Here is a 22,369-nt window from a genome sequence, read left to right on the forward strand (position 1 = left end):
ACATAGATTTTCATGCTTAAAAGGCAAATGGAATAGATTTCCTTCTTTCAAAATTAAGTCTGTTGATAGTAAGCAGAGGTGTCCTCAAAATCATTCCCTTTGATCATTTTTGTCACTTAAAGAATGAAGAGTTGAATGTGAAGGTGTAAAGGAGATAGCAAGTGGGAAAGCTGATAAAAGGAGTGTTATCAGCTGAGAGCGCAGTGTAGTTTGTTCCTATGATGTGGAGAGTAGATCTTCAGGGAGAAAAAGAGGAGGCTGTAAATCAGAGCTCCTTGTTCAAGACAAACACACCTGCATTGTTGGGCTCCTCAGAAGACTCCCTTGAAAAAGCTAAAAATGGCTTCAAGGGCAAAAGTCAGTGGGTATAAATATTTCACCTTAAATTTTTAAAATAACTTCAAAATCTAGGTTTTTCTGGGTTCGGTTGGGGGTGTTTGTTTGTTTGTTTGTTTTGGTCAGGTGTTCCTTTATTTGGTGTTAAAAAACAATAGAAACTCTGTAAATGGATGAAAAAATGTTTGTTTGTTTGACTGATCTTCTGATTTATTTTGTCACCTCAAATGTCAAGTCTCTGAGAACAACCAACTGTAGATTTTTGAGGTCAGTCACACTCCCTGCAGTTGCCAGCTATGGATTGCTTGCCACTGTTTCTCTGAAGTATGTGCTGTTTTTTCACATGGTGTGGATTCTTCATCCACAGCTAAGTTGTCCTCCTAGGTAGTATCTGTAAAATACTCCACTAACATTATTTCTTTGTTAGTAATTGTGGTAACTGCCTCAGGAATTTTATGTGGATGGTAATGGAAAAAGAGGACATCTGCAGACTGGCCACGTGCTAACAAAAGGGTTGGGAAGAGTATTTGACATAGTACTTGAAACAGTGCACTTGGAAAAGTACATTATGTCTTGCTTGGCAGTGGGACCTTACTGGTGTTAGTAAGTGCAGGCACCAAGGACTTAGCTCTCCTCCCTCAATATTGACTCATTTCATCTCTTGTAACTAAGTCCAACTTCACGCAGAACCACAAATGCAATAGCAAAAAAAAAAAAAAAAAGGACAACCTTCTACAGATGGTGTACACACAGAAAAATTGATAAACTGCATCTTTTGAGTATGGGGATCCTGGTTAGAGCCAGTTACAGATCAGGAACCTCAAACCACTGGGTGCTGGCAGTACTGTGTACAGAAACCTTGACAGTTTTGGACGTTCTCCTCTGAAGCGCAGCTGGTGAGGTTTTGTGGCTTAACTGGTCTTTTGTCTGAACGGCCTCTGACATCAGTGCTCTAAAGGAATATGACATCAATTCCAGCTAACCATCTTTTTGTGCCAGTTTCTTTAGGATTTGTAGCTCCTGTGCTCCAGCACTAAGCAAAAATGTGAACCCTGTGGCTCTCAAGCCTCCCCTTCTGTTCCCAACCCTTGGCATGTACGTTCGCTCTCAGATGTTACAAATTTCACATAAGAAAATGTTCACACATAATTATAGACATGCATAGGACAGGGAGATTTGAACAATTGGCAGGATTTTGTAAAATTGACCCCCGGGAGAGATTATAATTGCAGCTTGTATGTTAGATGTATTGGTAGTAGGAAAAATTACTGTGTAAGCCAGTCACCTTTCCACCTGGGGAATCTGTCACTGGGGGAGGGTTGGGTTTGTTTGTCTCCATGAAAGCCATGCCACATATTTTTGTGATAAAATAAGCCTTTTCTAAGCTACTAGTAATGTTATCTCTGTGCAGTGATGGCAGAAGGAGTGCATGTTACTCTCACACCATCAACAGAATTGCTAAATAAATACAATTTTCAGAATCTCTAGTGTTAGTATGACAGAGAAGCCATGAGAAATGGTTTGTGTCTCAGCTCCTGTTTGTTCTCTTTGAATTCTGCACAGAGTTGCATCAGGTGATGGGCATGACTTTGACATTGTCACTTTACTGATGAATTATGGTGTATGTACCTACATGATAAAACACCAGCATTTTATTTGAATCCCTATTATTTAATGCATCATTGTGTAGGGTAATAGGATGTGAACTTTGTGTAATCTTAAACTATTTTTTCCTTAGTGTTAAAAAGTGGAAGAAAGTGCAGTAGCTACTTGGTTTTGTTCTGCATTTCCTGTGCTACCGAGTGTGTGGCTGCTGCTTTAATTGCACACTCTCCAAACCTTTCCATGGCGTTCTGAATGAACTCTGTGCTGCTGGTGTTTTCTCAGTGTGCTCTGCTCATTAGCTGAGTACCTGGGACTTGCATTTGTCTACACAGATTCCTTCTAATGTGTTGTTAACCCCATTTTACACAAAGTGAAATAGAAACTTTGGGGGATTTTTAAACTTAAAAACGCTTAGTCTCATGGAAATCACATGCATAGGGCATGTTTAAACAATTGAGGTTTGAGTTCACTCTTTCATTATATTTCATTACCATGATTTGTAGACTCTAAACACAGGAAGGTCAATGATAGAGCCCACATTTAAATGAAGCCATTTTGGTCTCTGTGGAAATGATATTGCTTTTTTTTTCCCCTATTCGGTTAATGAATGTATTTTGTGTAGTTCAGATTGCTCCAACCCCAAGGGATAGAGCAATATGTATATTGAGGTCTGTCTTGTCAGATACTCCTTTTTTATTAATTTCTTCTGGCATGCTTGTGCAATTTATTCCTGCCTGTGAAGGACAGCACCAAGTAACCATTAGTGGGAGCTTTCAGTTTAGTCCCAGCTAAATAAACTAATTTTAAAAGGTAGGCAAAGGTTATGTGTGTTGGGCTTACTTGGCAGTAATTTCTTAGATTATACTGAAATCTTTCTTATTAAATCGTTAGTTTAAAGTACTTAACTTTGGGATAATTATGAACTAGTTGTATGTTTTTAAACTTTCAATTAATAATACACCTTCAGCTAATGTATGCTTTTGTTTGAGCCTCTTTCCTTTGTTCTCCATTCTTTGCAGTTAGATCTTTTACTCAGTCATGTTATTTTATCTTAATCATAGGGGTTTTGAACAAGAAGGTATTTGTGATTGCACAATCCTTAGAATAATGGAACGTTCATCCCATTTGGGAAATCTGTGTTGTACGTAAAGAAATAATGCATGTGGCTCTATTCAGATGCTGATTGAATTTTCAGCAGGAATTGTCAAAGACATCTACTAGTTGGAAAGTTGTGAAATGTGTAGTATTCCTGTTAAATCACATCTTTGAAAGTGCGTGAAGATTGCCTATTAAGCACACTTTTATTCTTGAGAGAGCATGAGTGAACTGTAAACACATTTAATCAGAATTCTTTTTCATTATCCCTTCTAAGTAGAATAGCGCCTAGAACGTGCCTCAGGGCTCTGGAGAAAGGCAAGAGAGGGACTGTGTGTAATAATTGCTAGGAATATGAGGCTTCTGAATGTGTAAGTTTTATATTCTGAATTTTAATTCATGCCTTTCGAATTGTAAGTCATTTTACAGCTCAGAATATGGGGCTTAATATAGAAGTTGCTGGATGAGATTGTTAGGCTTGCATTAAACAGGAAGCAGGCTGAGGTAAGGAGAGAGAATCTATTCTTGAACTGTAACTTTACATACATTATTGCACCAGTGACAGTTTAGGCACATAAATGAATTCCAGGAGTAACCTGGAACCTTTCAAATATGAAAAGCTCATTGTTTTGGCAAGGACATCTGAAGCTAATTGAAACAGTAAATACAAGTGGTAGGGGTGTGGCTTTAATTCTCTTTCTTAATACATGTTTCTTAAGTAATAGGAAAAAATGCAGCAGTAGAGCCACATGTCTCCTTTTTTTATTTCCAGTTACCAGATTCCTCTTTGCAGCTACTTGCTGAAGTCAAGGCTAAAGCTTAGCTGTCACTGTTTGAGACACAAACAAGGATGATGCTCCTGAGCCAAAATAAACTTGTATGAGTTTATTTTATAACTAACTGTGTAAACGTTCTTTATTACAATATTTCTTGGAAGACGAGTTCTTGTATCTAACCATTTTAAAGCTTTGGCTCTCCCCGTTATATATTGTGAGTGGAAGCTCTGAATTATGGGATGCTATTTGATTTTCCATGCTATTCCTTTCGCTTGCAGGGTATCTACACACCCAATACATTCATGTAAGGTTTTCTGTTCTGGAGGCACACTGCCAGTGCCCAAGTGGCCTCAAATTTGGTTGTGCTTAGTGCAGAACCACTTGTGCAGCATTACCCAGCATCTTACTTATGGTTTTCTTGAAAAACAGCAGGTAACTATTCACATACACCTCTGCAAGGTTCTGCTATTTTACCTGAAGGTGAGTTTACCCTAAAACTTTTTGTTTCTCAGGGCCACTTCAGACATCTCAGACGTGCGTATCCGCTGTACTTTTTAAAGTTGCGCAGTCTGCATTTATGTCATTGTCATTACTAGGTGGTGGACACCACTTGAACTGTAAATGCTCTTGAAATATCTTTCTACCATCAAGTTTTCAAAGGTGGAAAGGATTCTGATCCACTGGAGCTTGTATTATCTTCAAAATCGTGCATAATAATTCTTTCGATTTTTTTAAACTTTTTTATTTTTCAACAAAAGAAAGAACTTCTGGCATGTTTTTCCTGGCGTGCTGACAGCTGCTGGTGGTAGTGCCCAGTCACACTGAATTTAGTGTTTCTTGGGATTTCTTATTAAGCAGTTCACAAAGTCCATAATGTTGCTTGCTGGTTGTAAAATCTCCGTCAGACAGTGTAAGATTGCTCTTTCTATTCATGGTCCAGCATTTTCCACATTGATGATATTTGGCTCAAAAGAAATTTTCTGTCTTCATCAGACAGTAAGGACCAGTAGGGGAAGTGCTACTAGGAACATGGCTGTGTTCCCAAATCTGCCTGACCTTTTGGATGAACCAGGCAGATCCCTTCTGTTTCCTTTTGATGCTTCTCTCAACCTTGTTTTGCATAATTAGGCTGCCTTAGGCAGAAACTGTTTCTTACCATCATTTTGTGAAATACACTAGACAATGGGACCAGGATCACTATTGGAGCCATCTGGGTGACACTGAAATGCAAATAATAAATCATCCTCAAATTAAGGCTTAAAATTCCAAGTCCTCTTGAATTGCAAGTGGTCTGCTCTAACTCATGTCTTACTAAAAAGCTTGATTAGCTTACATAATCATTTGCAGGATTAGTACACACTCTGTCATCTATCAGTATTAACACAGTATGCTCATAGTATTTCTGTTTTTATTGATTATTATTACAGGTATTCAGATTATGTCTCTCATAAAGGTACAAGCATTTACAGCTTGAATAATTAATGTGTAGTTGTTGGGCTAAAAGAGAGTGACATCTGTTTTGCCTGTGCTCTTCTGCATGCTCTTACTAAACAAGTCTTATGAGACTTCATTGTTTGGGTGTGTTGGTTTGAATAGTTGTTACATTTAATGAAATATCTTGCTTTAGAATGGTTTCTTCTTCTAAAGAATACCCTTCACTTGCAATATTTGAAGTAATCTATTCGCTTCTTTTGAAACACCTAATCCCAGCTGACTACATTATAAATAGTGTTTTACTTATATCTAGAGTGGGCTCATAGTTCTGCAGTGAGTGATGGAACACACTCCATGTACTTTTATTTTTCTTTTAAGCATAATGGAATTCTATGGGTGTGCTTATAGTCATACTTTAAACAAATTATATCACCCAAGACTTCTAGAAAGTAAATCAACTAAGATTAATTTAAAATGTTCCTTAATTTCAATGTTCCTTTAATAGGAACATTTCCATCACTTAGGCATTGTGTTTGCAATAACAAATTTAAGAACTGTATCAGCTGCTGTGCACTGACTCACTTTCCTATGTCGCATTTTATATGGCCTCATTTAAAGAAAACGCTTGTTTTCTAATAGAATAAATGCTGGTCCAGTGACCCACTGCACAGATCTTGATTTATAGTTCACTTTTTAAAAGAAATGTCTTTCAGAAGAGCCTTGCAGATGTATAGGAATACTTGGTTGTGTTAAGGAGGAAGCACTTAGTCGTGTACACTTGGAGGAGTAATTGTGTGGGGGCTGGGCTGTTTGCAGTTAAGGCTGCTGTTGTCCCTATCAGAGAATTCTGGAGTTGAGTAATAAATAAGCATAGGCCACTGGCTAGTTCATGCTGTTACACAGAAAAATTCCCAAGTCCTAGAAAAGTTCCTGGAGAAAAGGTGTGCTGAGTTTTCCAGGTATCAAGTCACACACAGTATGGTGGTGTTTTAAAATGTACTTTATCATAATGCTAACAATACCATAATATTGTTGGCTTTATGGAGTCTTACTTCTAATATTGGTGCCTCTTGATATCTTCTGTCTGATATAAAGTTTGGGACATAAAGATTGGCTGTGGTTTTATTTGGTTTTATTTTCTTGTCCCCCCTGCTCAGTGGTGCCCAGACACACAAAACACACAGGCAGAGAGAGAGAGGCAGACTTTTGATAGAAGGTTAACTGAATTGCTTCAGTCACTTAAAGATTTTTCATCTGTGGAAGGCATATTATTTTGAATGTCCAGTTCTCTTTTGATTGAAGTTTGTTTAGGAATGTAACTTTTTGAAAAAGTGTTTTCAAGATGCTATCATGTTTCTGATTTTAAGAGGAGTCTTAGGCTATAAGTTTTAGTTTTGTACTGAAAGATTAGTATATGGAAACATTTAAATATTTTTAAATTAAAAGTGGCATGCAACATAGAATAAATAATATTTCTGGGTGTCTTCTGCTTTGATTCTGTGGATCTTTCAGGATCCACTGTAAGTGCCCTTTGTGAAATAATTATACCATCTTCCAGGAGGAATGGTCCATTTAGAATCTAATTCATCACTGAGGGCTTTATCCAGACAAAAACTCACTTTCGGTTACAAATTCCAGAACCATCCCTATGTGGTTCCCATGAATACAAACAATAGCTCAGGACCTAAAAAGCTTCTTAGCTGATTCCAGGAAACCCAGAGCCACCATTCTGACAGTTCCCATTGTAAGGAAATTGATGACAATGCTTTGGGACCGTTCTCCCTTTGCTTGCTTGGACTGTATTAACAGAGCATGGGGAATGATGGGTGCCACCTGGTATAAGCATTTGCCTTCATTCATTGTATATGGTACAAGTAAAGAGGAACAGTCTAGTTTGTGCCTTTGCCTTCACTCACAGAATCAGAACTTTCAAAAAAGAAAAACTTCCTACTTTTTTGTTTGGGTCTCTGTGTCAGTAACACCCCTGTGTGTTGTAATAGGGTTACAGTCACTTCTTAAAGGAGATGCACAGATGATGTTCCAGCTGGCTCAGAAGATGCAGCTTCCTCTTTCCCGTTGCTTACCACGGCGTGGTAACACAGTGTGCTGATTAATTCATCCTTTGTTGTCTATCTGCACCATTTAGGTAGGTGTGGTCCTCTAAATTTTCTGATGCCACCAGATCTTGCTCTAGAAGCAGTGTGTAGTGGCTGAATTATTTAAACAGGTTGAGAAGCCAAGCTAGCTCCTCAGGTAGTTCTTTGAAACCTAATTAACCTCTTTACAGCACTGCTCTGCATCGTGTAGCACTACAAGGTTCACTCAGGACTCTGTAACCCTGTGCTGCAATGGGTTCACCTTTGCTGGCTAATAAATACTAAATAGCGCATACTTTTAAACCTGCTGTTACGCTGGCTTTCCTGAGACCTGTTGGAGCATAAAGAATTCTTGTCAGTGGAAGAAATATCCAGAGCAAAACTTCAGTAGAGCAAGTCTTTCATGGATTATTGAAAGAACCAGTCTGTCAAACCTGGGGATTTTCTTAAACATCCATCACTACAGTATCTAAATATTTACAGGTAGATTAGATCTGTTAAGTTCAATTTTGTATACTTTTGGACTCCTCTGTTATATTCATTCTTCAAGAACCGCTGTCTCACTGCTTCTCTCTGGGCATAATTTCTGGGTGTTACATCTCTTGCCAGTGTAAAAAAAAAAATGTCATCGAAGGGCATAGTAACAGTCTTTAACTTAGCAGTTTATAGCTGTATAACCTCCCTCAGCAGCACAGTCTGAAGCAGTGAGCATGAATCACCTTTTCTTCTTCATGTGTTCTTGGACTTGGAAATTTTTGTTTGTCCTTTTGTTTGTCTGCTCTTCAGGCAGATCATGAAAGGGGAAGTCCCTGGTAGCTTTACATCATTAAGGTGTTCAGGACGAGCATCACTGCAACTTCATCAAGTCAACGTGCAATCTTCACTGCCCTTTTTCTGTATTTCTAGAGCATAAAATAATGGTAAAACTATGAAACTCTTACAGAGTGGGGACCATTCTTTTTTTGTTGATGTAAGTTGTCAAGGAATCACCTCTAAGTTTCTGTACATTGATTATAAGGCCCTAAGCAAGGCATCAGACTGGGTATGACTCTTCTTCAAGCAGATTCTTCTGTGGTTAGATAGTCCTTACGTTTATGGTAAAAATAAACACAGAAGAATTTGGAGAGCTGAGTTTCAGACTGTTTATTTCTGAGTTCTGCTTGCTTTTGGTTTTCAGCCAGGCAACCCTGTGCATAGTCATTTCCTATGTAAATAACTGAGATTGGCTGTCACTTTCAGCACGAGTAATACCCACTTAATTTAACAAGACTATGCATGTGCTTAACTGTAGCAAACTAGAACTATTTTGTTGGTTTAGTTTTACATCCCATTTTTGCAAGATTGAACCTGCAGTGTTGCCTAGTCCAAACTAAACTGCCATGGTCATTTTCCTAACTCCCCGTGAAGTGTAATTGTGTGGTTGTGTTAGGAGTTATTTAAGATGAGGTATTAAATTAGGACTCCACAACTGTCGATGTTTCTGGGGAAAATTGTCCATCTTCAGTCATGATTTTTTTAATTCCTCTTCTTGCTACTTTGTGTAACTTGAGCTTTAGGAAGTTCTGCTTAGGTTGAAGTACCATATGGCAATTGAAAGGATTTGTCAGAAAAAAAAGTTTGTAACGGTAGAAGAAGTTTATAACAGCAAGGTAAAATTGGCAATTTAGGGAAATTTGTTCTCTCCTTGTCAGTTATGAGTGCTAGTGGTAATATTTCAGAAATTACTCTAGAGTAATACACTCAGTTGTTATAACTATCATGATTCTTGCAGTAACTAATACTTGTCTGTACTGCTTTTTCCATCAGGGTTTTGTTTAAGAAATGAATACTGTATAAAATATATGACCTGTAACTGCATCTTGTGAGGAAATCTGCAATCAAGTAAAATAAGTATTTCTGAAATTTGCAGTAGAACCCACGTAACACAATATGTTCAATTTCTTCCCTTCCTAATGTTCATATTTTGGTTCTTTGTAATACTCTGTTGTCCCAGAAGTGTGGGGTATATAGGATGAACTGGGAATAAAGGCATGTCCAGTTATTCTCTGATCATGTTTGATCTGAAATCTGTTTTAGAGGAGGACCTAAAAGCTGCAAAAAAGCTCTGCTAAATGTGTTAGAACCAGAAACAGGGATTTTTAAACCATCTGTCCAGCTCTGGATTGGGATTGGAAAACATAGGGCACAGAAACGAGCAGAAAACTTCACTTCTGATAAATTCTAATAAAATTGTTGTGAAATAATACTCTAAATAAGGAGTTCCTTCTTGAAAATTGACAATTATTTGACATTATTTGGTGCTGTTTGCTGATGGGCAATTAAAATTGCTTTTAAAAAAACCTATGAAGCTGAATTCGAAAAGTTATTGTGGGCTTCTTAGGACAAGAGCTGCAGAGTGTGTCTTAACTCTTGTTTTCTGCTTCAGTAGCTGATTGCAGGCTTTCCAGACAACTTGATCTGCTCTACTTTCATTTCTCTACTCCAGCAGTTGATTACTTGAAATATGCTGATAAACTTTTGTACTACTTCACTCTTTTTTTTTTTTCTTTGTTTGTTTCTTTCTGTAGATCATTTCAAGTGACCCGTTCTGGGTGCCAACGACTGAGGAGGAATATTTGCACTTTGGGGAGAAGGCAGACTCGGAGAACCAGGCCCGCAAGTACATGAATGCAGTGAGAAAGAGAAAGGGGCTGTATGTGGAAGAAAAAATAGTGGAGCACGCTGAGAAGCAAAGAACTCTCAGCAGAAATAAGTAGCTGTGTCTGCCTCCTTTCTCTCCTGACTCAGCTAAGTGCGGGTGGAGGATTTTATATGCAGCAGATGCAAAATTTCATCTGGACTTTGTTCTTTGATACCATTTTTCTTACATGCTTTGTCTGTGGCTTATGTTTTAATAAACTCAAGCCTTTCCAACTTTTGTACAGAGAAAATAGTTTATTTATTGAAATAAAATGGAGGCGTATTCATTGCAATTTGTCTCAATTTTTAAAATTTAATGCCCTATTGAACGTCCTGTCACAAGGATTAGGAACTCCTAATTCACTTTGTTTCTTTCTGTCACATGTAGTTACAGTAAGAGCTGGTTAGCTAGCTTCCTGCAAATAAACCATGCACTGAATTTAGCTCTTTAATGGTTTTGACTGATTTTTAATTGATTTCATGGTTTTGACTGATTTTTAATTAATTTCTAGAATGTATTTGTTTCTTACCCACACTTTCCATAGTTACCTATATGCAAATAGAGGTAAGCCTATTAGGAATTTCTAAACTATTTGTTTTACTCCATTCCTCATGTAAGCAGTTATCTAAAGCAGTAATATGTCTTCTTTAATTCCGAGGGCAAAAATAGCATGTGTGGAAGACTGAGCACTGCAAAAAAACGAGCAAAATTTGTCTTTTTTTCTCTCCTTAGAACCCACCTCATTATAAAGTTCAGTTTCCACAGACTGGGTGAGGGGAGTGAGTATCTCCAATGTAAATGAAAAACTGGACCTCCATTTTCTTCCCATACTTTATGCAGGAAGTAAAGTACATTGTACTTGAAAACCCTGGAGGTAAAACAGCGCTCTTGATTAGAGAGGGCTTCCTCAAATATATCTGTCTGAAACGTTTCTTCATTTTTAAACCTAGTGCCAGACAAGTGCCTTTTACAGATGGGACTAGAAGCTTGCAGGTCTGCTTAAAACCTCCCACAGTGCGACTTGGCAGCAGAACTCAAACTGGGAACTCAAGTGACTTTTCTCCTGGCCCTGATTGTATCAACCTAAATTCTTTAGGCAAGCTGTCTGATAGTTTTGCTTCTTCTATTAGGGTTTCTCCTTCCTAACTTCAGTTTGGTTCAGAATGCTGTGTAAACTTTTCTGTGCTTCTTCCTAGTGTCCTTTGGAAGCAGAAGCAGAAGAGCATGCGGAGGAGAGGATGTGAATGAGCTGGATTATTTTGTCAGCAGCATTTTTTTTAATGCGTAGTTTGAATTCTCACATAGCTTCTGATTCATTTTGGTTCTTGTTCATACCAGACTGCCTGTGAAAACCCAAGAGTTGAAACTAGGCAAGAGAGTGTAGTTTTCTTTGTTGCATCATGTATAGGATAGGGACAGGCAGGAAAAGAGGGATAAGGGCTTTTTAGTACCTGTTAAATGTTGGCACATAGTCCTTTGGTATTCATAAAATGTTTTGAAGTTGGTCCTTGGAGTAGAATCTCTTATTTTAAACCATACATGGATATGTTGGGATAATGATAAAAAGTGTGTACTTCTCTTATTGTGCTATTCTTCACCGCTTTGCAGTTTTACTCCTCAAATTTGCAGTAGCTGTGATGTGCTGCTTCAGTGCAGCCCTGAGAAGGAAAATACTTACAGTGCTAATGTGAGTTGTCTGTGTAGGCCTCGCTGATCTTACTGGTGTTGAGACAAATAGTTTATGTGCAAGATAAAATATTTACATGTAAATACCAGTTTGATTTAGCAGCGTGTCTGAAGTTTGGTCTCTTACCTACTTGATGTGGCTTAGTCATATCCTTTGTTGTGAGCGCGTGCTTTTTGATTTGCTTTGTGCTACTTTGGATCTACTCAAAAGCAGATAAGATAAAAATTAATATTTATTTTTATAGCATCTATTAATAAACTGAAAAGGTTAGGGGGCATTGTTTTTTTACAGCTGTATCATTCCATGGTTATAAAACTCCTGCAAAGTGTGACTAACAGGAGGAAAAAATAGATACCATGAAATAGTGTGGTTTGGGCTGTTTGACAGAGATTTTTGTATTTCAACAGATGCTGTTTTCCTACAGAAGCTTTATTATTTATTTATTTATTGTTAATTTATCCTTTCTTCCCCTCATCTCCCCTCCTTCATTTCCTGTTTTACCAAAGATCCAACTGTGTAACACCCCACTGATTCTTTAGAGGAATATTTTTATTATCATCTTACTTCTTTTTACTGAAACAGCTTATCATTGTAAAGACTTGCTGATTCTGGAATTTGACCAAAAAAAAAGAAATGCAAAATTCAGTAGTGTTTTCCTGTTAGCATTTTTCATGGCCTTGTAAAAGCCTTGTCCTTCACCCTTACAAAGTGACATGTCTCACTGTGAGATATCTGGACGCATTTTTTTTCCCCCACAAAAGCTGCTGGTATAAAAGGGTAGCAATAAATAATAATTTGCCCAGGCAGTAAAAATAAAACTTTAGTCAGAAGCCCTGCATTTCCTACCTGCTCACACAGGTTTGCTACCCCCCGAGGAGGAGGGGAATTCGGTACTGTTACAGCATTTTTTTTGTGACCTGGCCACAGAGCCCAGCTAAAATCTGCATCTTCTCAGGTGCAGTTACAAACGGGAGGCAGATTGATCATCATCATCACCAGTTCAGTGCTGGCTTTTTCCTATCTGTGGAGAGCACTTTCCAGAATTTTTCATATGGTTCTTTTACATTGTAATAAGTAAGGTAATGAATAAATCGCTGTTGTATCGTTGCTTTCTGAATGATTTATGCCAGTGTGAACTGCTACCCTGGAATATTTTGTCTTTTTTTTTGCTATGGCAGAGGCCTCAGAGTTAGAGACAAGCCTTAAGAAACTTCTGGGTTTTAGTGATGATTCCATGACAGTTATATGTTTCATTGTCCCCTTTGCCATATTGTCATGAAAACAGTAATTCTGGATTATAACTTGCTTAAAATAGAAGAAAAAGCCCACAGTGTTAACCTAAAAAGGTGGCTGTGGAGTAAGCAACAGGCTTTTCAGAGGGGTAGTACAAAATGATCCCTGGCCTTTTCAACTCAGTATGATGTTTTTATGGCACTTGGAAAAGAGAACATCCAACAGTCTTTTCATTGCAGGATTCAAGAAAATAGTTTGAAGTGGCCATCATGCAAGGCTGCCTAAATGCTGTCTTTGTGGACCCATAAGAAGGTTGATTATGAGGAGGAGGCAGATTTAATTATGCTTAAAAAGGCCTTGACAAAGTCCATGACAGCTTCAGGAATCCTTTGGTGCATCTGAAGGCAGGGTAACTTTTTGGCTAGACTTACCTCCTGAGTACTCTGAGATAGTGTTCCTGCTTTGTTCAAAGGGGAGGATGCAAAGTCAAGGTTGTTCATGTGGGAGTAGAGACTGAGATGACAAAAATCCCTCAAGAAATATTTACGGCAGGACCAAAACAGCCTTTAAGCAGGGGTTTTTGGTTGCCTCTAATAAATACATGTGAGAGACTGAAGTCCTGGGGTTTCTTCTTAAATCTTTCTAAGGCTCCTTTAAATGATGATTTTATAACAATCAACCTGATTTCAAAGGCTGGTTCATTTGCTAGGGGATACAGATACATCAAAAGCCAACTGGGTGCTGAAATACAGTAGCAGGCATGCTATGGAGCATTTTCTGCCTTTCATCTCTTGTCATGGTAGCATTTACCTTTAGATGAAGAGCAAGGCTTCAGTAGGAAAACCTGGCATTGCTTCTGTGAGTGACTGACAGAAGGAGCTGTGTAAGCGGCAGCTGAAGCTGCGCTTCCCCTGGAGACTCGGCACAGAATGTTCATGACAAGTGCTGCTACCACTGCTCTGAGGATTGAAAGCTGATCCTATTTATGAATCCATGTCTTCTCCTTGTAATGTTGCTGTCTTGCAGTATGAACAGCTTAGGAAGGTTATTTTAAATTAACCTTCCTGTGTTAAAACAATGTCTAGTCTGTTCCTATCACATCCAACATTGTAAGCATCAAGGCCAGCGAGTAGTTCCACTGCAGCTGGTGTGAAAGGGGAAGGCTGGAAGAGAAATGTAAAAATGTTGTGGAAAAAAACCCATCACACTTGCATAGATGCCTTTATAGGAACTGTTTTCATTGCATAATGAGATTGCTTTGTGCTCTAGAAGTGTTCAATAATAGATAACATGCAAGTGTGCTCCATGGAAGATGGACTGCCTTGACAGGCAGAGTGTTTTACCAGTCAGAGCATCCCTTCTGTGTAGCCTTGCTTCTGCAAAGGACAGTGTGAAGAAACAAGCCTCTGTCTCCTTTGCTGTCCTGTAATTTCAATAAAAAGACTGTGGCAGGCTCATCATTTCAGGGAGTATGGTGGAAGGGAGCTGTGCATTCCCAGCTGCAGCAATTCCCTGGGTACCAGTTCACTGACTATAGAAAGCAGCTCTAAATAACCTTTTTAATCCCTTTCTGCCAGGACCTCCCAGTGAATCATAGCTTCTGGTGAATCTTGTTGCTGGGACAGGTGGAGCCTGAAGAACTGAATGAATGGAAGTATATTTTTCAGGGTTGGTGTTCTGAGATCCACTGGGCATGCAGTTCTGAGGCTGCACGAAGGTGGGAGGCCCAACTTCATGAAGTTACAGAGCTTACTCTTTCTCAAGTTAAGAGAATACTGTAAGGGAAATTCCTTAATTATTCTTTTGTTCTTGTGATTCTTGGTTGAGCACCCCAAACCACATGAAGAAGCCTCTGCTATCCTCGACTGGCAGAGTTTGGGCTATAGAAAATGCAAGTACAGTAACCATCCTGCTCTCTGATAGCTGTCACTTGTACTTGAGCTTATCAGCATCATTTCTTCCAAGCCAAAGAGAAAATACTAAAACTGTGATTAACATCACAGTGTCACAGTTACTTAACTGTGTAGACAAAGAGTTGGTGGCTGACAAACTGAGCTCTGCTTTTGCTGTGGAGCTTGCAGGCAGCACATTTCTCTGGTCAGAAAGAATTAAGCTACACATTTCTTCATAGGTAACTAAAAAAAAGTCAAACCAGTTGCATCTTCTAAATATGTCTGAAAGGTTCCCTTGCTTTTGTGTATAAACAGATTTAGTACTGGTATTAGGAGTTTGGACTTGAGCAATGTCATTGTCATGAGTGAATTACTCTTGGACAATCAAAGGAAGAGCCACATTCCCTCGTCCATGCTGTGGGGTTGTGCTAAACCAGAGAGGGTCCTGTGAGCAGGCAGTCACAGGAAAACCGGGGCCAGAAGAGTTGGAGGTGGATATTAACTTAAACCTCAGATTGTAAGGAACAAAGGAGCTGTTCAGTGAAGGAAGTTACTGAGCAGTTGACAGAGTCACTGAAGAGTATGAAAATCATCTGTGCACCCCTCAGTGCAGCCATGGGCTGCTGTGGCTCTGGCCTTGGTGTGGCAGATGGACCCCCTGGACATATAAAGGAATTTATATCCCTCCCTTTGCTGCACATTACATGGAAGTGCCTTTTGTAATACAGCTGAGCCTTCAGTTTTTAAAACTTAAAGAGTTTTAGGACCAGGATCTCATTTTGTGTAATTTGTTGTTTATGTGACTGCAGCTGAATCCAGTTTGATTTCTGCCAGATGAGGATCTGGGTTTTGTGCCACTTTCATTTTGTTCTTGACTTAAAAAGTGACAGGTATCTGTGATGATTGTTGCTGAGCCTTTTTTCTTCCTAGGTTTGTTACTGGAGAGCAGAAATATGTCTGCAGACTTGTGAGTGCACCTATAAATAGCAGGCTACTGTACATAAGATTGGTGCTGTTGCCAACCCTGTGTTTTTATGACAAATCTTGTGATACTTTGTTTTTCCTAAAAACCACAGGTCTTGTATTTCATCAGAATCTCGGTTTTCATTAAAAAAACCCAACTTTCCAGCTCGATGTTGGCACCAAATTAGAGAAAAACATGAAAATGTTTGCAGCTTCACCATGATGGCAGAAAAAACAAATGCATACAAGAACCCCCAAATATAGTATTTTACTTTAAAAACAACAAACAAAAAATCCCAAACCACTGAGTAAATGAAAGACCTGTGGTTTTGAGGGACAGACCCTTAATGTCTGTGTTGTGGTCTCTTACTGTAACTGTAAAAATGACTTTTGTAATACTTTTTATAAAGTGGTGGTGTGTTTTTTTCGTTGCAGATAAGCTTCTTGCAAAATCCTTATTGAAAAAGAAAAGATGTTGCATCCTTTGGAAACATTGGTCACTTTATAAAACAAAAAGCTGCTAATAGTCCCTGAACAGATGCCTTTTTCCCCAGATCTAATTCTTGATCTCAGTCTGCATGATCCAAAGCAGAAGGGCTGGAGGCTGACAGTAAATCTGCTAAAATATTGAGCTGTTGTGGGGGGAAATGCCAGTCTTCATTATTCCCTCTTTGCTCAGTGTATGAGTTACCCCTGCTTTTTATCAGGATAAATGTTTAAGGAAAACTTTGCTCTGGTTTCATTTTTAGACCTTGGATTTCACTTTTTAAAGATTGCCTCATGGTACAGCCCTCCCTTAGCCCCCAGTTTGACGCAGAGCAAACCAGTGTGTGTGTGCTGTGCTTTTGCTGGAGAAGTCTCAAGTCATCGCTTCCTTGAAGTTCTCAGGCTGAGTCTCTGTGGGTCTGGGCAAGAGATACCAGCTGGGGCTGCAAACTGAACTGGAGCTCTGCTCCCCTCACTGGTTCCTGTGAATTGACCATTCTTCTTTCCACAGAGAGAAAGATTAAATGTTTAAGTCTTGCATGACGTAATTCTTCAGCACTCCAGCAAAAGGGAGAGAAACGGCAAGTTGTTGTGTTTGATGTTTCAGATGTAAAAATCAATTTGAAATTATTCCAGATCAGATTTAATCATCCTGAATAAGTAATGAAAGGGCAAAAAAAGTAATTGAATGAGCTTTTCGCTCTGCTTTTGTTGACAATAAATGCTGTTGTAGATGAAGCAGTTATCAGGGCTCAAGAGAGAAAGATGATTACTGGATAAATGGGCAAACTGCACTTTTGAGAGTTGTGCAACCAGAGGTAAGATTATAGAAGAGAAAATAAGAATTTGGTAGGTTCAAAGGCCTTTTTCTGCTACAGCAAACATTGTTTTGGAAAGGTTGATGGAGTTGTTACAGAAGAGGTTAGCAGAAATAATGTTTTCCTGATACTTAAGAAATTGGAATCTTGCAACATTTCTTAATTTTGAAATCAAAAGATGTTTTCCATTTTCCATTTGCTATGTTGGTTTTATGTTGTTATACTCCAAGAAGCTTCTTTTTGGAATTACAGCAAAGTAAGGGGAGCTTGTTTATTTTCTATTACTCCATGGATTTAACAAATCTTATGAATTCTAGGTATATTTTCAAGGCAAAGATGGGGGCTTCCTCTATTGTGCCATATTTCCTTTTCTGATGCTGCTGTATCAAACTTCTTGGTGATGATATTCATCGCTGACTTACAGTGGCACTCCCAAAGAGCATGCTGCTTTTCTCTTGAGATACAAAAATAGGGGAGAACATCCCAGGAACTCACCAAGTCAGTAAAAAATGTATTTCTCTTTTCATTCTGCCCTGGCAAGTGTGTTTCTGACCACTACATATTTTGCTGTATTTTGTTTAAAAAGCGAAATGCGTACCTGGGGGAAGTGAAGTGCATGATTTGTGAATCGTGTAGCAGTGGAGGAGCTGGTGGCAGAATGTGGGGTGTTTTTTCCCTGCTGATTGCTCAGGGATGTATTACATTATCTAATCAGAAGTCATTACCGGTCTGTGCAGCATTAATTCATGCAGCCTTCCATACATACCCTCTGCTGGGTCCCTCGGGGCAGGATGGTTCTCTAATGGATCACATTCCCGAGATCAGCTGATAGGGCTGCTTCATTGCCTTCACCCACACAGATGAGCTGCAAAGTGAGCAAACATTGAACTACCCAGGGAAGAAGTTGGAAACTGATTTTCTACACTCACGTTCCAGCTAAAGAAACAGCCTTGGGTTTTCTTTGTTTGTTTAAAAAAATGTAAAATAAATTATCCTGATGTTCTAGAAGACACACCCGGAGTCTGCAGGTTTCATAGATGATGGTTTCCTCATGATGGTCATTCTTCCAGCACACCCATATTAGTCAGTGGTGGAAAGACCTGATTGTACAAACTCAGGATTTCTGTGCTGGGATATGTGATGGCTTCAGGTGGGCTTGGGTGTGACGTGGGTCTGCCACTGAGCACTCACCCTAAACCCTAAACTCGGTGTGTCGTGGAATGTTTGCCAGGCAGAAGTGTTGGAGTTCTGGGACAGGGCAAACAGAAGGAGTGTGAGGGTGGTTGCTAAAAGAATATGGTGGTTCAGAGGTGGGGCTGATTTTATTGATGTGTATAAAAAGAAAGAAAGAAGTTAATAATTCCTCTTTTTAAGAAGGATGTTTTGAATACTGAGAAGATCCACAGCTGTAAGATGCATTTAAATCACCCAGCGGAAGCACTGATCTATATTCATGTAAATGTGTTTTGATGTCCTCTTAAAAGTTTAAATGAAACACCCACGTCCAGGAAGCTGCTTCTCTCATGTGGGAGCACAATTGCAATTCTTCGTTAAATGTACTGATAGGACATCTTTTTCACTTCAGAAACACTGAACTTTGGCAATTTATAGTTATTTGAGATGAAAGAGGTGAGCTAACAACTTGACACCACTTCTAAATAAGAGGAGACCTTGGTTACAAATTCATCGTTTTTAAAATCTTACTTAATTTTTGATGAATTGCTCATTCCTACTGCAGATGATTATCAGTACTCTCTGTTCTGTTAGAGAGAGATTTTCTTTTTACCACAGCCCAGCAACTTCTACCCCCCATGTCCGTAGGAAGATGTTGCAGAAAGTAGAACAACAAAAATGTGGATGTTTTCTCAGATAGTATAAACTTGTGTAATCTTCTTGTCTTGGTAGCTAACTTTAGTTAGCCAGTGTTGTAGGTCTTGTAGATCAGGGAAGTTAAAGTCTTTATTCTGGTTGAGGGCCTGTGGGGGATTTTCTTCTTGGTGCAGATTGGGATCTTGAGCATCCTGTAGAATTTCAGTGCAGGGACAAGCTGTATTTTAAACCTTGCATGCAGGGTCAAAGGCAAATGCCTTTTTTAATGAGCCCCATTATTTAGTTCCGTGTGGGTATCAGTACTTCTGTTTGAAGTGGAACCAGGTGTTTTATTCACATATGTGTATAATGCTTTCTATGTAATGTTTTAGAGGGGAAAGAAACGGGATTGGGACCCTTGCAGAGTAAGCTTTTTCATGAGTGAAGCTCAGAACAAAATCTACAGCACTCTGCTGTATTACCTTGGGAAAGTACTGCCTCTGTAGCTTTTCTCTAATGCTCAGCTTAGGCTTTACATGTAGGTCTGTTTGATTATTGCCCCTTGGAGCAGATAAGTGTATGGAATGATCTCACTCTGTTGTTAAGATAATTTCTCTTTGGGGATTTTGACCTTCTTCACATTTCAATGACATCATCCTTTTTACAGACTGTAAATCGCTGATGTTGACTCCTGACCTTGCTAATAAAACCTGCAGAAATACAGTACGGAATAACAGAATGCTTATATTAATATTGTGAGATGTGTAGCTAACTTTTAGCTGCTCAAAACTACTTTTTAAAGGTAGTAAACTTGGATAATTATGGGTAAACTTGAATATATAACCTTGAATAATCATTTCTTGTTCCTAACATGTCTGTTCTATGCTGACCCATCTAGTATGCACATGTACATCTGCCTCAGATGTAACTTCAGTGTTTTCTTTTAATTCTGTAAATACCTTTATTAATTAGCCTGAAACACAGCAGCAAAGTGAAACACTTTTCCACAGTCATCAACTTTTAAATTGCAGAAACACTGCAAGAAACAGACACATCACTTTAGCCACAGCAAATGGCCTTTATTCATAGAAAAGGCCAATTTTACATGAACCAACAAAGACAGTTTTCTCCTCTAACACAGCAGGGTTTTTAGTGGATGCAAAATTGCTTGCTTGCAAATGGTTCTTTCAGAATACCTCTGACTGGTGCCTATCAGTTTCTCTAGTAAATACCTTCATGTTGGCATCCAGGGTGTTGCAGGGGGTGCAAGATTGTGGGAGCTGCCAAGAGTCTGGAGAATTGAATATTCTCACCACGATTTATTGCTGGATTGAAGCAGAGAAAGCCTCTTTCCTTTGTCAGTCCTTCCATGTGTTGACTTCTGTGCATTTTACCTTTTGAGCAATCCAGGCCTTCTGTGTTATTGGTATTAATTTCTAATGCCTAATAATACCTCATATAACAACATTAAAATAACCAAATCAGAGCATTTTTTCCACATCATTTGTGTGTCTGAGAGCAGTTTGTGTACAGTCACTTTCACTATTTCTCCTGTATATTCAGACAATTTCCTGTTATGTTTGTGTGCCTTTTCACATGCAAGAGGAAGAGACAGGATTGCAAAACACACACACTGGATAGTTTGGGAACTAGTTGGAAGGATGCAGGAATTATTTTTTGCTGGTTTTTATTTTATTTTTGGCTGGCATGTGTCCTTTTTGCTTGTTAATGTGGTCTGTGTCCTATACTAAAGGGCAAATGGACAGAAATTGAAGCTGCTGGGCAGCAGCTGCCAGTGTGTACAACAATGTGCAAACACAATTTCTGTGAAGCTCCTGTGTCTGGGATGCATTTGCACAGGAAAAGCATCATTTCATAAGCCCTGCACTTGTAATTGCTAATCATGATTTTAATGGGCACATCTCCCCTTTGAGTCATGTGTCAGCTCCAAGTCCCCAGTGATACCTTAAATGTTTTAAAAACTTGACTGGAGTAGTGAAATCCAAGTGTGAAAGAGATCAGTTTTGTTCCTTCCTTCCTTCCTTCCTTCCTTCCTTCCAAATTCCTTCCTTCTGAATTCCTTCTGAATTCCTTCCGAATTCCTTCCTTCCTTCCTTCCTTCCTTCCTTCCTTCCTTCCTTCCTTCCTTCCTTCCTTCCTTCCTTCCCCACAGCTGTGAAATAGAAGTCAAAAGACCAGCAAAATCGCATGTGCCACTGCACCCTGTATTTATTTCTTTTCAGTAGTCTCCCCAAGGTAAAACTAACCTGAAATCATCATTCTACCATTTTTTATTTTTAACGTCTTTCAGTTTGTTGTTCTGTGGGACATATTTGCCACTTTTAACTTCTTTTAACATTTTAAAGGAAATATTGATAACAGCCTATCTTTGTCTAAAAAGACTGAAAGGAAAGAAACTGTGATTTCTTTTTCCTCCAGACATTTCCATTCAGAATTACATTTCACCTCACAGATATATTTAAAATGATCTGTGTAGTTGTCTTTGTTTTCTGTGTGTTCAGAATTACGTGCTGTAGACAGTGACTTCAGGGCCTCCTAGAGCTGCAATCAGAAGGCAAATGGGAGAGAAATATTCTGAAAAAGGAACCAGACTGGAGTCTGTTGTGCTCTTTATGTATTTTCCAGCTGCTTTTGCTTCTAACGTTCAGTATTCCTCATGGGACACTGATGCAAATCTGCATTCACGTTTTTTTTCCCTCTTTGTGTGTAACACACAAGACCCTAAAGTAAAGCAGTGATTTGCAATATTAGGAAATGTGGCTCGGTGTCCCTGTCCCCAGTGTGAACGTGCACATTTAAATATGAATGAAAATGGGCCAGAGCCCCTTGAAGCCCGGAGTTGATGCACAGACTGCCTGTTCTTTCCGGTTTAAGTACTGTACTTTTTTTTTCCCTTTGCTGAACAACAGCTACCATATGGGCTGAGCTTCAGCCAGTCAACTGCTAAATTACAAACACTCCTTTGACTGTAAATTGAATGGAGAAGGATGTCAGTTATCGCTTTCCTCCCGTGGCCACACCACAAGAGCACCTGCAGTAAAAAACTGGCATTCATGCTCTGAAAGGCACCACATGCTGCTATTGTGAGCTGAGCAGGATCTAACCTTGGCTTTGCTCACCCCGCTCCTATCGCAGCGAGGAGATGGCAGAGATAAGAGCCCCACTTCTGAATACGAATTCACTCAGAGACACATCCCAGCACTTATCCAACCCTGTTTTGCTTCCACTAAAGGAAGTAAAAATCTACTTAGGAAGATGGCTATCTGTGCTATCCGTCAGAGAGGAGTCTCTGACTCGGGCACGTTTACCATATTGATTTCGAAGTTTGGTATGAAATTATAACTGCTCTCTCTGCAAGCTCCTCACTGTGACCAGTTCAGCTCACTCACAGGATTACCTGGTCTCCAGCCTGAATGCCAGAACAAAACTATTCTGCAC

At 39.1% G+C, this 22,369-nt stretch overlaps 1 protein-coding gene across 2 annotated transcripts in view; it reads left to right on the forward strand.

Moving 5' to 3' along the window:
• The window catches only part of EFL1 (elongation factor like GTPase 1), a 65,095-nt gene extending 54,622 nt beyond the window's left edge, over window positions 1-10,473 (forward strand). Inside the window, exon 20 of one of the 2 annotated variants that reach the window (XM_039557709.1) lies at window positions 9,910-10,473. In XM_039557709.1, coding sequence (XP_039413643.1) covers window positions 9,910-10,098 — 189 coding nt within the window. In that variant the 3' untranslated portion in view covers window positions 10,099-10,473. The remainder of the gene's footprint in view (window positions 1-9,909) is intronic. The other variant, XM_039557710.1, reaches the window with a different exon arrangement.
• The last annotated feature ends 11,896 nt before the right edge of the window (window positions 10,474-22,369 follow it).

Source organism: Corvus cornix, chromosome 10, assembly GCF_000738735.6.
Source record: "Corvus cornix cornix isolate S_Up_H32 chromosome 10, ASM73873v5, whole genome shotgun sequence".
NCBI lineage: Eukaryota > Metazoa > Chordata > Aves > Passeriformes > Corvidae > Corvus > Corvus cornix.